The sequence below is a fragment of the Oncorhynchus nerka genome, linkage group LG3 (genome assembly GCF_034236695.1).
Source record: "Oncorhynchus nerka isolate Pitt River linkage group LG3, Oner_Uvic_2.0, whole genome shotgun sequence".
Lineage (NCBI taxonomy): Eukaryota > Metazoa > Chordata > Actinopteri > Salmoniformes > Salmonidae > Oncorhynchus > Oncorhynchus nerka.
This window is the reverse complement of record NC_088398.1, coordinates 86976240-86990850: the sequence shown is the minus strand read 5'-3', so window position 1 is coordinate 86990850 and position 14611 is coordinate 86976240. Positions and strand designations below refer to the sequence as shown.

General features: G+C 47.1%; 1 protein-coding gene across 2 annotated transcripts in view; it reads left to right on the top strand.

The window, feature by feature from the left end:
* The window catches only part of xrcc5 (X-ray repair complementing defective repair in Chinese hamster cells 5), a 58402-nt gene that overhangs the window by 35323 nt on the left and 8468 nt on the right, over window positions 1–14611 (top strand). Inside the window, exons 15-16 of one of the 2 annotated variants that reach the window (XM_065016404.1) lie at window positions 6882–6969; window positions 11009–11078. In XM_065016404.1, coding sequence (XP_064872476.1) covers window positions 6882–6969; window positions 11009–11078 — 158 coding nt within the window. The remainder of the gene's footprint in view (window positions 1–6881; window positions 6970–11008; window positions 11079–14611) is intronic. The other variant, XM_065016414.1, reaches the window with a different exon arrangement.

Here is a 14611-nt window from a genome sequence, read left to right as displayed (position 1 = left end):
GAACGGGTAGGTCTACATTCTAGTTTGGGAACGGGTAGGTCTGCATCACTAGCTGTTTGGGAATGGGTAGGTCTACATTCTAGCTGTTTGGTAATGGGTAGGTCTACATCACTAGCTGTTTGGGAACGGGTCTACATCATCACGGGAGGTCTACATTCTAGTTTGGGAACGGGTAGGTCTACATCACTAGCTGTTTGGGAAAGGGTAGGTCTACATCACTAGCTGTTTGGGAAAGGGTAGGTCTACATCACTAGCTGTTTGGGAACGGGTAGGTCTACATCACTAGCTGTTTGGGAACGGGTAGGTCTACATCACTAGCTGTTTGGTAATGGGTAGGTCTGCATCACTAGCTGTTTGGGAACGGGTAGGTCTACATTCTACTTTGGGAACGGGTAGGTCTACATCACTAGCTGTTTGGTAATGGGTAGGTCTGCATCACTAGCTGTTTGGGAATGGGTAGGTCTACATCACTAGCTGTTTGGGAACGGGTAGGTCTACATCACTAGCTGTTTGGTAATGGGTAGGTCTGCATCACTAGCTGTTTGGGAACGGGTAGGTCTACATTCTAGCTGTTTGGGAACGGGTAGGTCTACATTCTAGCTGTTTGGGAACGGGTAGGTCTGCATCACTAGCTGTTTGGGAACGGGTAGGTCTACATCACTAGCTGTTTGGGAACGGGTAGGTCTGCATCACTAGCTGTTTGGGAACGGGTAGGTCTACATTCTAGTTTGGGAACGGGTAGGTCTACATTCTAGTTTGGGAACGGGTAGGTCTACATTCTAGTTTGGGAACGGGTAGGTCTGCATCACTAGCTGTTTGGGAACGGGTAGGTCTGCATCACTAGCTGTTTGGGAACGGGTAGGTCTGCATCACTAGCTGTTTGGGAACAGGTAGGTCTACATTCTAGTTTGGGAACGGGTAGGTCTACATTCTAGTTTAGGAAAGGGTAGGTCTACATTCTAGTTTGGGAACGGGTAGGTCTACATCACTAGCTGTTTGGGAACGGGTAGGTCTACATTCTACTTTGGGAACGGGTAGGTCTACATTCTACTTTGGGAACGGGTAGGTCTACATCACTAGCTGTTTGGGAACGGGTAGGTCTACATCATTAGCTGTTTGGGAACGGGTAAGTCTGCATCACTAGCTGTTTGGGAACAGGTAGGTCTACATTCTAGTTTGGGAACGGGTAGGTCTACATTCTAGTTTGGGAACGGGTGAGTCTACATCACTAGCTGTTTGGGAATTGGTAGGTCTACATTCTACTTTGGGAACGGGTAGGTCTGCATCACTAGCTGTTTGGGAACAGGTAGGTCTGCATCACTAGCTGTTTGGGAACGGGTAGGTCTGCATCACTAGCTGTTTGGGAACGGGTAGCTCTACATCACTAGCTGTTTGGGAACGGGTAGGTCTAATCAAATTTATTTATATAGCCCTTCGTACATCAGCTGATATCTCAAAGTGCTGTACAGAAACCCAGCCTAAAACCCCAAACAGCAAGCAATGCAGGTGTAGAAGCACGGTGGCTAGGAAAAACTCCCTAGAAAGGCCAAAACCTAGGAAGAAACCTAGAGAGGAACCAGGCTATGTGGGGTGGCCAGTCCTCTTCTGGCTGTGCCGGGTGGAGAATATAACAGAGCATGGCCAAGATGTTCAAATGTTCATAAATGACCAGCATGGTCAAATAATAATAATCACAGGCAGAACAGTTGAAACTGGAGCAGCAGCACGGCCAGGTGGACTGGGGACAGCAAGGAGTCATCATGCCAGGTAGTCCTGAGGCATGGTCCTAGGGCTCAGCTCCTGCCAGAGAGAGAGAAAGAAAGAGAGAATTAGAGAGAGCATACTTAATTTCACACAGGACACTGGATAAGACAGGAGAAGTACTCCAGATATAACAACCTGACCCTAGCCCCCCGACACATAAATACTGGAGGCTGAGACATGAGGGGTCAGGAGACACTGTGGCCCCATCCCATGATACCCCCGGACAGGGCCAAACAGGAAGGATATAACCCCACCCACTTTGCCAAAGCACAGCCCCCACACCACTTTTAAACGGGTAGATCTACATTCTAGCTGTTTGGGAACGGGTAGGTCTACATTCTAACTTTTTGGGAACGGGTAGGTCTACATCACTAGCAGAGCTGTTTGGGAACGGGTAGGTCTACATCACTAGCTGTTTGGGAACGGGTAGGTCTACATTCTAGCTGTTTGAGAACGGGTAGGTCTATATTCTAGCTGTTTGAGAACGGGTAGGTCTACATTCTAGCTGTTTGGGAACGGGTAGGTCTACATTCTAGCTGTTTGGGAACGGGTAGGTCTACATTCTAGCTGTTTGGGAACGGGTAGATCTACATTCTAGCTGTTTGAGAACAGGTAGGTCTATATTCTCGCTGTTTGAGAACGGGTCGGTCTATATTCTAGCTATTTGAGAACGGGTAGGTCTACATTCTAGCTGTTTGGGAACGGGTAGGTCTACATTCTAGCTGTTTGGGAACGAGTAGGTCTACATTCTAGCTGTTTGGGAACGGGTAGATCTACATTCTAGCTGTTTGAGAACAGGTAGGTCTATATTCTCGCTGTTTGAGAACCTGGTCGGTCTATATACAGGCTGTTTGGGAACGGGTAGGTCTACATTCTAGCTGTTTGAGAACGGGTAGGTCTACATTCTAGCTGTTTGAGAACGGGTAGGTCTATATTCTCGCTGTTTGAGAACGGGTCGGTCTATATACAGGCTGTTTGGGAACGGGTAGGTCTACATTCTAGCTGTTTGAGAATGGGTAGGTCTATATTCTAGCTGTTTGGGAACGGGCAGGTCTACATTCTAGCTGTTTGAGAACGGGTAGGTCTATATTCTAGCTGTTTGGGAACGGGTAGGTCTAAATCAAAATCAAATCAAATGTATTTATATAGCCCTTCGTACATCAGCTGATATACATTTACATTTACATTTAAGTCATTTAGCAGACGCTCTTATCCAGAGCGACTTACAAATTGGTGCATTCACCTTATGACATCCAGTGGAACAGCCACTTTACAATAGTGCATCTAGATATTTTAAGGGGGGTGAGAAGGATTACTTTATCCTATCCTAGGTATTCCTTAAAGAGGTGGGGTTTCAGGTGTCTCCGGAAGGTGGTGATTGACTCCGCTGTCCTGGCGTCGTGAGGGAGTTTGTTCCACCATTGGGGGGCCAGAGCAGCGAACAGTTTTGACTGAGCTGAGCGGGAACTGTACTTCCTCAGTGGTAGGGAGGCGAGCAGGCCAGAGGTGGATGAACGCAGTGCCCTTGTTTGGGTGTAGGGCCTGATCAGAGCCTGGAGGTACTGAGGTGCCGTTCCCCTCACAGCTCCGTAGGCAAGCACCATGGTCTTGTAGCGGATGCGAGCTTCAACTGGAAGCCAGTGGAGAGAGCGGAGGAGCGGGGTGACGTGAGAGAACTTGGGAAGGTTGAACACCAGACGGGCTGCGGCATTCTGGATGAGTTGTAGGGGTTTAATGGCACAGGCAGGGAGCCCAGCCAACAGCGAGTTGCAGTAATCCAGACGGGAGATGACAAGTGCCTGGATTAGGACCTGGGCCGCTTCCTGTGTGAGGCAGGGTCGTACTCTGCGGATGTTGTAGAGCATGAACCTACAGGAACGGGCCACCGCCTTGATGTTAGTTGAGAACGACAGGGTGTTGTCCAGGATCACGCCAAGGTTCTTAGCGCTCTGGGAGGAGGACACGATGGAGTTGTCAACCGTGATGGCGAGATCATGGAACGGGCAGTCCTTCCCGGGAGGAAGAGCAGCTCCGTCTTGCCGAGGTTCAGCTTGAGGTGGTGATCCGTCATCCACACTGATATGTCTGCCAGACATGCAGAGATGCGATTCGCCACCTGGTCATCAGAGGGGGGAAAGGAGAAGATTAATTGTGTGTCGTCTGCATAGCAATGATAGGAGAGACCATGTGAGGTTATGACAGAGCCAAGTGACTTGGTGTATAGCGAGAATAGGAGAGGGCCTAGAACAGAGCCCTGGGGGACACCAGTGGTGAGAGCGCGTGGTGAGGAGACAGATTCTCGCCACACCACCTGGTAGGAGCGACCTGTCAGGTAGGACGCAATCCAAGCATGGGCCGCGCCGGAGATGCCCAACTCGGAGAGGGTGGAGAGGAGGATCTGATGGTTCACAGTATCGAAGGCAGCCGATAGGTCTAGAAGGATGAGAGCAGAGGAGAGAGAGTTAGCTTTAGCAGTGTGGAGTGCCTCCGTGATACAGAGAAGAGCAGTCTCAGTTGAATGACAAGTCTTGAAACCTGACTGATTTGGATCAAGAAGGTAATTCTGAGAGAGATAGCGGGAGAGCTGGCCAAGGACGGCACGTTCAAGAGTTTTGGAGAGAAAAGAAAGAAGGGATACTGGTCTGTAGTTGTTGACATCGGAGGGATCGAGTGTAGGTTTTTTCAGAAGGGGTGCAACTCTCGCTCTCTTGAAGACGGGAGGGACGTAGCCAGCGGTCAGGGATGAGTTGATGAGCGAGGTGAGGTAAGGGAGAAGGTCACCGGAAATGGTCTGGAGAAGAGAGGAGGGGATAGGGTCAAGCGGGCAGGTTGTTGGGCGGCCGGCCGTCACAAGACGCGAGATGTCATCTGGAGAGAGAGGGGAGAAAGAGGTCAGAGCACAGGGTAGGGCAGTGTGAGCAGAACCAGCGGTGTCGTTTGACTTAGCAAACGAGGATCGGATGTCGTCGACCTTCTTTTCAAAATGGTTGACGAAGTCATCTGCAGAGAGGGAGGAGGGGGGAGGAGAAGGTGGCAAAGAGCTTCCTAGGGTTAGAGGCAGATGCTTGGAATTTAGAGTGGTAGAAAGTGGCTTTAGCAGCAGAGACAGAGGAGGAAAATGTAGAGAGGAGGGAGTGAAAGGATGCCAGGTCCCCAGGGAGGCGAGTTTTCCTCCATTTCCGCTCGGCTGCCCGGAGCCCTGTTCTCAAAGTGCTGTACAGAAACCCAGCCTAAAACCCCAAACAGCAAGCAATGCAGGTGTAGAAGCACGGTGGCTAGGAAAAACTCCCTAGAAAGGCCAAAACCTAGGAAGAAACCTAGAGAGGAACCAGGCTATGTGGGGTGGCCAGTCCTCTTCTGGCTGTGCCGGGTGGAGATTATAACAGAACATGGCCAAGATGTTCAAATGTTCATAAATGACCAGCATGGTCGAATAATAATAAGGCAGAACAGTTGAAACTGGAGCAGCAGCACGGCCAGGTGGACTGGGGACAGCAAGGAGTCATCATGTCTGGTGGTCCTGGGGCATGGTCCTAGGGGCTCAGGTCAGTTGAAACTGGAACAGCAGCATGGCCAGGTGGACTGGGGACAGCAAGGAGTCATCATGTCAGGTAGTCCTGGGGCATGGTCCTAGGGCTCAGGTCCTCCGAGAGAGAGAAGGAGAGAATTAGAGAACGCACACTTAGATTCACACAGGACACCGAATAGGACAGGAGAAGTACTCCAGATATAACAAACTGACCCCAGCCCCCCGACACATAAACTACTGCAGCATAAATACTGGAGGCTGAGACAGGAGGGGTCAGGAGACACTGTGGCCCCATCCGAGGACACCCCCGGACAGGGCCAAACAGGAAGGATATAACCCCACCCTCTTTGCCAAAGCACAGCCCCCACACCACTAGAGGGATATCTTCAACCACCAACTTACCATCCTGAGACAAGGCTGAGTATAGCCCACATAGATCTCCGCCACGGCACAACCCAAGGGGTCTACATTCTACTTTGGGAACGGGTAGATCTACATTCTAGCTGTTTGAGAACGGGTAGGTCTATATTCTCGCTGTTTGAGAACGGGTCGGTCTATATACAGGCTGTTTGGGAACGGGTAGGTCTACATTCTAGCTGTTTGGGAACGGGTAGGTCTACCTTCTAGCTGTTTGAGAACAGGTAGGTCTACATTCTAGCTGTTTGGGAACGGGTAGATCTACATTCTAGCTGTTTGAGAACGGGTAGGTCTATATTCTCGCTGTTTGAGAACAGGTCGGTCTATATACAGGCTGTTTGGGAACGGGTAGGTCTACATTCTAGCTGTTTGAGAACGGGTAGGTCTATATTCTAGCTGTTTGGGAACGGGTAGGTCTACATTCTACTTTGGGAACGGGTAGGTCTACATCATTAGCTGTTTGGGAACGGGTAGGTCTACATCATTAACTGTTTGGGAACGGGTGGTCTACATTCTAGCTGTTTGGGAACAGGTAGGAATGTGATTCAAATCTCATAGCTACTAGTTTGTCACCTCATTAATGCTTAGTTTCAGATGGGTTCTAAACTATTTGTTATCTCTTTCTTAACTACAGGGCTGGAAACAATATTGTGATCATATCAGTTGTGTAGAACACTCCATGGGAGATTCAGTATTGGGCAAAAGTCTGTTCTCTCTTCAACGACTCTGTCCAGAAACCGATAAGGGGGCACCATATGTAGAGGCAGGTTGTTAATAGGCAAACGGAGGAGTTTGATCTCCTCAATGGCCTCCGGGTGGGACCTCCCGGCAGCTAGCGCGGCATTGTTTTAATAATCCACACCCCCTTTGAGTCCGCTCTTTTCTCAAAGGAGAAAACGCTACTTATCCTTTAATCTAGAAAATGGCTCGCACGACTTGCTGCTTTTATTTGTATGTCTTTACACGTGTTTTGGGATTCCTCCTATGTAAACGGAATTTGCCTCATGACATGTTAGTGGAGATAGAGGATTGTTTCATACAAGCGCATGTATTTCCTCTTCTCGGTGACCTTTGACCTTTTTCAAAAGGAGGAGAGTACGGAGTGCGTGAGGAGTCACGCAAAACCAGTTGAGTATATCCCCATATAACTGACCCTCTTTATCCTCTGCAGCACTGAGGAGCCTGATGCCAAGAAGGCCAAAGTTGACGAGGAAGAAGACTTTAACCTGGCTGACATCACAGAGGGAAGCATCACACAGGTGAGAGTAGGCCAGAAAACTTAACATGGGATCTGGAATTATTGAAAGTACACTATCATATACAGTACCAATCAAAAGTTTGCACATACCTACTCATTCAACGTTTTTTTTTTTCATTTTTTAAATATTTTCAACATTGTAGAATAATAGTGAAGACATCAACTATGAAATAACACATATGGAATCATGTAGTAACCAAAAAAGTGTTAAATCAAAATATATCTTCTATTTGAGATTCTTCAAAGTAGCCACCCTTTACCTTGATGAGAGCTTTGCACACTCTTGGCATTCTCTCAACCAGCTTCACCTGGAATGCTTTTCCAACAATCTTGAAGGAGTTCCCACATATGCTGAGCACTGGTTTGTTGCTTTTCCTTAACCTCTTATGGCTGCATCCCTTGTTCTCAATTTCCGCCTGAAGACATACCCTAATCTAACTGCCTGTAGCTCAGCCCCAGAGGCAAGGATATGCATATTCTTGGTATCATTTGAATGGAAACATTCTGAAATTTGTGGAAATGTTAATTGAATGTAGGAGAATATAACACAGTAGATCTGGTGGAAGGAAAGAGAAAGAAAGAGCATACGTTTTCTGTTTTTTATTGTTGTAGCATCTTTCACAAGTACTAGAATAGGATGCTGGAGATAATTTTGATGGATAACACAAGAGGGCAAATGTAGGTGTGCAAAGTTTCAGACTGATAACTTCAGGAATGAGTGAGCTACATGACATTTAGCATGAAGTCACTCAGGTGTCCCACACAAGTTGCCCAAATGTACCCAAGTGGCCGAATTGGTGAAATGACCTATAACTATATACAATAGTGCAAATAACTATATACAACATATCAAAAAGCAATTCTAACACACAAAAAAGCCACAAAAAAATATATATATTAGAAAAAATATTTATTAAAAAACAGTACACCTTTTGGAAGTCCTCTACACAATATTTTGCTGCCTGTGCCATGTCCCATAGCAGTCTCTTTCTGATGTAAAACGGAGGCAAACTGAACAAGTGGTGCCGTTCATGCGACACAGAACACAACGACACCTCCATGCTGTGCCCTTTTGGCCCTGAGGCACAGTCATGCCTGCAGTAATGAACTGTGGCATATGAACACTACTGGGGGCAGAGGTAGAGCGGGCAGCTTGGCACTGGGGGCTCCCAGTGAGAGTCACTATCACTGTGAAAGAAAACATTAAAGAAATATTTGTATTGTATGAGCCTTTCATCATCACATTAAATAAACAGATATGTATTGTATAGAGCAGAGGGAACAGTCACTAAGGTGAAGTGCTGTCCCATTCAACTCCGGCATTGTTGTGGGCCTGCCCTCCCTTGAACAGCACCCAATGGCTATTTCATATGGAAATGGAGAGGAGTAGCAGGCGCAGTGGCCAAGTGTGTGTTTGCTGTTCTACTCCATTCCATTTGAATAAAAAAATGGAAAATATATATATCTGACATGGAATATATATAAAAAACACACATATATTGGGGCAAAAAGGTATTTAGTCAGCCACCAATTGTGCAAGTTCTCCCACTTAAAAAGATGAGAGAGGCCTGTAATTTTCATCATAGGTACACTTCAACTATGACAGACAAAATGAGAAAAAAAATCCAGAAAATCACATTGTAGGATTTTTTATGAATTTATTTGCAAATTATGGTGGAAAATGAGTATTTAGTCACCTACAAACAAGCAAGATTTCTGGCTCTCACAGACCTGTAACTTCTTCTTTAAGAGGCTCCTCTGTCCTCCACTCGTTACCTGTATTAATAGCACCTGTTTGAACTTGTTATCAGTATAAAAGACCTGTCCACAACCTCAAACAGTCACACTCCAAACTCCACTATGGCCAAGACCAAAGAGCTGTCAAAGAACACCAGAAACAAAATTGTAGACCTGCACCAGGCTGGGAAGACTGAATCTGTAATAGGTAAGCAGCTTGGTTTGAAGAAATCAACTGTGGGAGCAATTATTAGGAAATGGAAGACATACAAGACAACTGATAATCTGCCTCGAACTGGGGCTCCACGCAAGATCTCACCCCGTGGGGTCAAAATGATCACAAGAACGGTGAGCAAAAATACCAGAACCACACGGGGGGACCTAGTGAATGACCTGCAGAGAGCTGGGACCAAAGTAACAAAGCCTACCATCAGTAACACACTACGCACACTACGTAACCTACGGACTCAAATCCTGCAGTGCCAGACGTGTCCCCCTGCTTAACTTCTTGGATATAGGGGGCGCTCTTTTAATTTTTGGATAAAAAAAACGTTCCCGTTTTAAACAAGATATTTTGTCACGAAAAGATGCTTGACTATGCATATAATTGACAGCTTTGGAAAGAAAACACTCTGACGTTTCCAATACTGCAAAGATATTGTCTGTGAGTGCCACAGAACTGATGCGACAGGCGAAACCACGATGAAATTTCAAACAGGAAGTGCCCCAGATTTGAAAGGCTCTGTGTTCCAATGTCTCCTTATATGGCTGTGGGCCAGGAATGAGCTTACACTTTCTGTCGTTTCCCCAAGGTGTCTGCAGCATTGTGACGTGTTTGTAGGCATATCATTGGAAGATTGACCATTTTACACTACATCTACCAGGTGCTCGATTGGTGTCCTCCGTCGCAATTATTGCGTAATCTCCAGCTGTGTGTATTTTTCCATTTGCTTCCGAGGAGAAACCCAACTGCCACGAATTATTTATCATCGAATAGATATGTGAAAAACACCTTGAGGATTGATTCTAAACAACGTTTGCCATTTTTCTGTCGATATTATGGAGTTAATTTGGGAAAAAGTTCGGCATTGTAATGACTGATGAACAAAACGATGAACAAAACGGAGCGATTTCTCCTACACAAATAATATTTTGGGAAAAACTGAACATTTGCTATCTAACTGAGAGTCTCCTCATTGAAAACATCCGAAGTTATTCAAAGGTAAATGATTTTATTTGAATGCTTTTCTTGTTTTTGTGAAAATGTTGCCTGCTGAATGCTAGGCTTAATGCTATGCTAGCTATCAGTACTCTTACACAAATGCTTGTGTAGCTATGGTTGAAAAGCATATTTTGAAAATCTGAGATGACAGTGTTGTTAACAAAAGGCTAAGCTTGTGAGTGAATATATTTCTTTCATTTCATTTGCGATTTTCATGAATAGTTAACGTTGCGTTATGGTAATGAGCTTGAGGCTATGATTACACTCCCGGATACGGGATTGCTCGACGCAAGAAGTTAAGCCAGTACACCATACCTACTGTGAATCATGGGGGTGGAAACATCATGCTTCGGGCTGTTTTTCTACAAAGGGACCAGGACGACTGATCCGTGTAAAGGAAAGAATGAATGGGGCCATGTATCGTGAGATTTTCAGTGAAAACCTCCTTCCATCAGCAAGGGCATTGAAGTTGAAACGTGGCTGGGTCTTTCAGCATGACAATGATCCCAAACACACTGCCCGGGCAACAAAGGAGTGGCTTCGTAAGAAGCATTTCAAGGTCCTGGAGTGGCCTAGCCGGTCTCCAGAGCTCATCCCCATAGAAAATCTTTGGAGGGAGTTGAAAGTCCGTGTTGCCCAGCAACAGCCCCAAAACATCACTGCTCTAGAGGAGATCTGCATGGAGGAATGGGCCAAAATACCAGCAACAGTGTGTGAAAACCTTGTGAAGACTTACAGAAAACGTTTGACCTCTGTCATTGCCAACAAAGGGTATATAACAAAGTATTGAGATAAACTTTTGTTATTGACCAAATACTTATTTTCCACCATAATTTGCAAATAAATTCATTAAAAATCCTACAATGTGATTTTCTGGATTTTTTTTTCTCATTTTGTCTGTCATAGTTGAAGTGTACCTATGATGAAAATTACAGGCCTCTCTCATCTTTTTAAGTGGGAGAACTTGCACAATTGGTGGCTGACTAAATACTTTTTTGCCCCACTTTATATCATATAATTTACCTGTGTTCCTCTACCAGGTGTTCTCTACTGTATGTTGACCTGTGTGTTCCTCTACCAGGTGGGCAGTGTAGATCCAGCACGGGATTTCCGCACTCTGATTCGCCAGAAGAGTCTTCCGTTTGGAGAGGGTGAGATGATTGGCTGGTTCTACTCTCTCCTTCTCAAACAAGTCTCATGGCCCACGGTTTTTGCCTAGCCTGGTCCCAGATCTGTTTGTACAGTCTTGGCAGCTCTTATGGTCATTGGCAAGATGACCACGAGGGGGTATCCTACCAATCAGGTGTTCTATACTGTATGTTTACACTTGAGTTCAACTCGGGATAACTAGTCATATGAATGTGGCTCACCTTTTAGCCAGGTACATTTCTATAGCAAGGAATCCTTCATAACTAACCTGCTCCAGGGCAGGCTAACTCAGGGCTAACTCCACTATCCTGCATTCAGAACTAACCTGCTCCAGGGCAGGCTAACTCAAGGCTAACTCCACTATCCTGCATTCAGAACTAACCTGCTCCAGGGCAGGCTAACTCAGGGCTAACGTGCTCCAGGGCAGGCTAACTCAGGGCTAACTCCACTATCCTGCATTGAGAACTAACCTGCTCCAGGGCAGACTAACTCAGGGCTAACTCCACTATCCTGCATTCAGAACTAACCTGCTCCGGGGCAGGCTAACTCAGGGCTAACTCCACTATCCTGCATTCAGAACTAACCTTCTCCGGGGCAGGCTAACTCAGGGCTAACTCCATTTATCCTGAATGAAGTGTCTTAGCTGTGAGTTGAGGACCAATTAAATCAGATTCCTTCCCTCACAAATATTGTGCCATCATCCCCTTCATTTGAGGAAGAGAACTAGATTTGTCAGTTTATTTTTTATAATAAGTTGAAATACTTGAGCAATGACAGAATGCATTTGAAACTTAACTCACAGTAAAACCTTTGTTTGACAAATATAATTGTGATTCATATTTTATGGATAGGAGTGGGAAAAGGTCCCCCTGCATTGATAAGCCCACCAAAGACGGCATTAACGAGAAGTAATACAATAGAGACGCCACTTCTAAAAGCCCATTTCACAGCCTGCTGATATATTTTCCTTCATTTTGGGTGGCAGGTAGCTTAGTGGTTAGAGCCTAGTGGTTAGAGGTAGCCTAGTGGTTGGGCCAGTAACCAGCAGGTAGCCTAGTGGTTAGAGCGTTGGGCCAGTAACCAGTAGGTAGCCTAGTGGTTAGAGCGTTGGGCCAGTAACCAGCAGGTGGCCTAGTGGTTAGCAGCGTTTGGGCCACTAACTGAAAGGTGGCCTAGTGGTTAGAGCGTTGGGCCAGTAACCAGTAGGTAGTCTAGTGGTTAGAGCGTTGGGCCAGTAACCAGTAGGTAGTCTAGTGGTTAGAGCGTTGGGCCAGAAACCAGTAGGTAGTCTAGTTAGCTAGCTACATAGCCGTCTTTGTATCAAAGATAATTGTGTAGTCTAGAGCGATTTTCTAGGTTAGCTAGCCAGCTATTGTCGTTCTTTTAACGCAACGTAACGTAATCAACACTGCTAGCTAGCCAGCTAGCCCCCGAATAGCAGCACTGTCGAAACTATCACACCCAACGGAACGACTTGATTAGTGTAGTGTCAACAACGCAGCCACTGCCAGCTAGCCTACAAAGTCAACAACGCAGCCACTGCCAGCTAGCCTACTTCAGCAGTACTGTATCATTTTAATAATTTTAGTCAATAAGATTCTTGCTACGTAAGCTTAACTTTCTGAACATTCGAGACGCGTAGTCCACTTGTCATTCCAATCTCCTTTGCATTAGCGTAGCCTCTTCTGTAGCCTGTCAACTATGTGTCTGTCTATCCCTGTTCTCTCCTCTCTGCACAGACCATACAAACGCTCCACACCGCGTGGCCGCGGCCACCCTAATCTGGTGGTCCCAGCGCGCACGACCCACGTGGAGTTCCAGGTCTCCGGTAGCCTCTGGAACTGCCGATCTGCGGCCAACAAGGCAGAGTTCATCTCAGCCTATGCCTCCCTCCAGTCCCTCGACTTCTTGGCACTGACGGAAACATGGATCACCACAGATAACACTGCTACTCCTACTGCTCTCTCTTCGTCCGCCCACGTGTTCTCGCACACCCCGAGAGCTTCTGGTCAGCGGGGTGGTGGCACCGGGATCCTCATCTCTCCCAAGTGGTCATTCTCTCTTTCTCCCCTTACCCATCTGTCTATCGCCTCCTTTGAATTCCATGCTGTCACAGTTACCAGCCCTTTCAAGCTTAACATCCTTATCATTTATCGCCCTCCAGGTTCCTCGGAGAGTTCATCAATGAGCTTGATGCCTTGATAAGCTCCTTTCCTGAGGACGGCTCACCTCTCACAGTTCTGGGCGACTTTAACCTCCCCACGTCTACCTTTGACTCATTCCTCTCTGCCTCCTTCTTTCCACTCCTCTCCTCTTTTGACCTCACCCTCTCACCTTCCCCCCCTACTCACAAGGCAGGCAATACGCTCAACCTCATCTTTACTAGATGCTGTTCTTCCACTAACCTCATTGCAACTCCCCTCCAAGTCTCCGACCACTACCTTGTATCCTTTTCCCTCTCGCTCTCATCCAACACTTCCCACACTGCCCCTACTCGGATGGTATCGCGCCGTCCCAACCTTCGCTCTCTCTCCCCCGCTACTCTCTCCTCTTCCATCCTATCATCTCTTCCCTCTGCTCAAACCTTCTCCAACCTATCTCCCTATTCTGCCTCCTCAACCCTCCTCTCCTCCCTTTCTGCATCCTTTGACTCTCTATGTCCCCTATCCTCCAGGCCGGCTCGGTCCTCCCCTCCCGCTCCGTGGCTCGACGACTCATTGCGAGCTCACAGAACAGGGCTCCGGGCAGCCGAGCGGAAATGGAGGAAAACTCGCCTCCCTGCGGACCTGGCATCCTTTCACTCCCTCCTCTCTACATTTTCCTCTTCTGTCTCTGCTGCTAAAGCCACTTTCTACCACTCTAAATTCCAAGCATCTGCCTCTAACCCTAGGAAGCTCTTTGCCACCTTCTCCTCCCTCCTGAATCCTCCCCCCTCCTCCCTCTCTGCAGATGACTTCTTCGTCAACCATTTTGAAAAGAAGGTCGACGACATCCGATCCTCGTTTGCTAAGTCAAACGACACCGCTGGTTCTGCTCACACTGCCCTACCCTGTGCTCTGACCTCTTTCTCCCCCTCTCTCTCCAGATGAAATCTCGCGTCTCGTGACGGCAGGCCGCCCAACAACCTGCCCGCTTGACCCTATCCCCTCCTCTCTTCTCCAGACCATTTCCGGTGACCTTCTCCCTTACCTCACCTCGCTCATCAACTCATCCCTGACCGCTGGCTACGTCCCTTCCGTCTTCAAGAGAGCGAGAGTTGCACCCCTTCTGAAAAAACCTACACTCGATCCCTCCGATGTCAACAACTACAGACCAGTATCCCTTCTTTCTTTTCTCTCCAAAACTCTTGAACGTGCCGTCCTTGGCCAGCTCTCCGCTATCTCTCTCAGAATGACCTTCTTGATCCAAATCAGTCAGGTTTCAAGACTAGTCATTCAACTGAGACTGCTCTTCTCTGTATCACGGAGGCGCTCCGCACTGCTAAAGCTAACTCTCTCTGCTCTGCTCTCATCCTTCTAGACCTATCGGCTGCCTT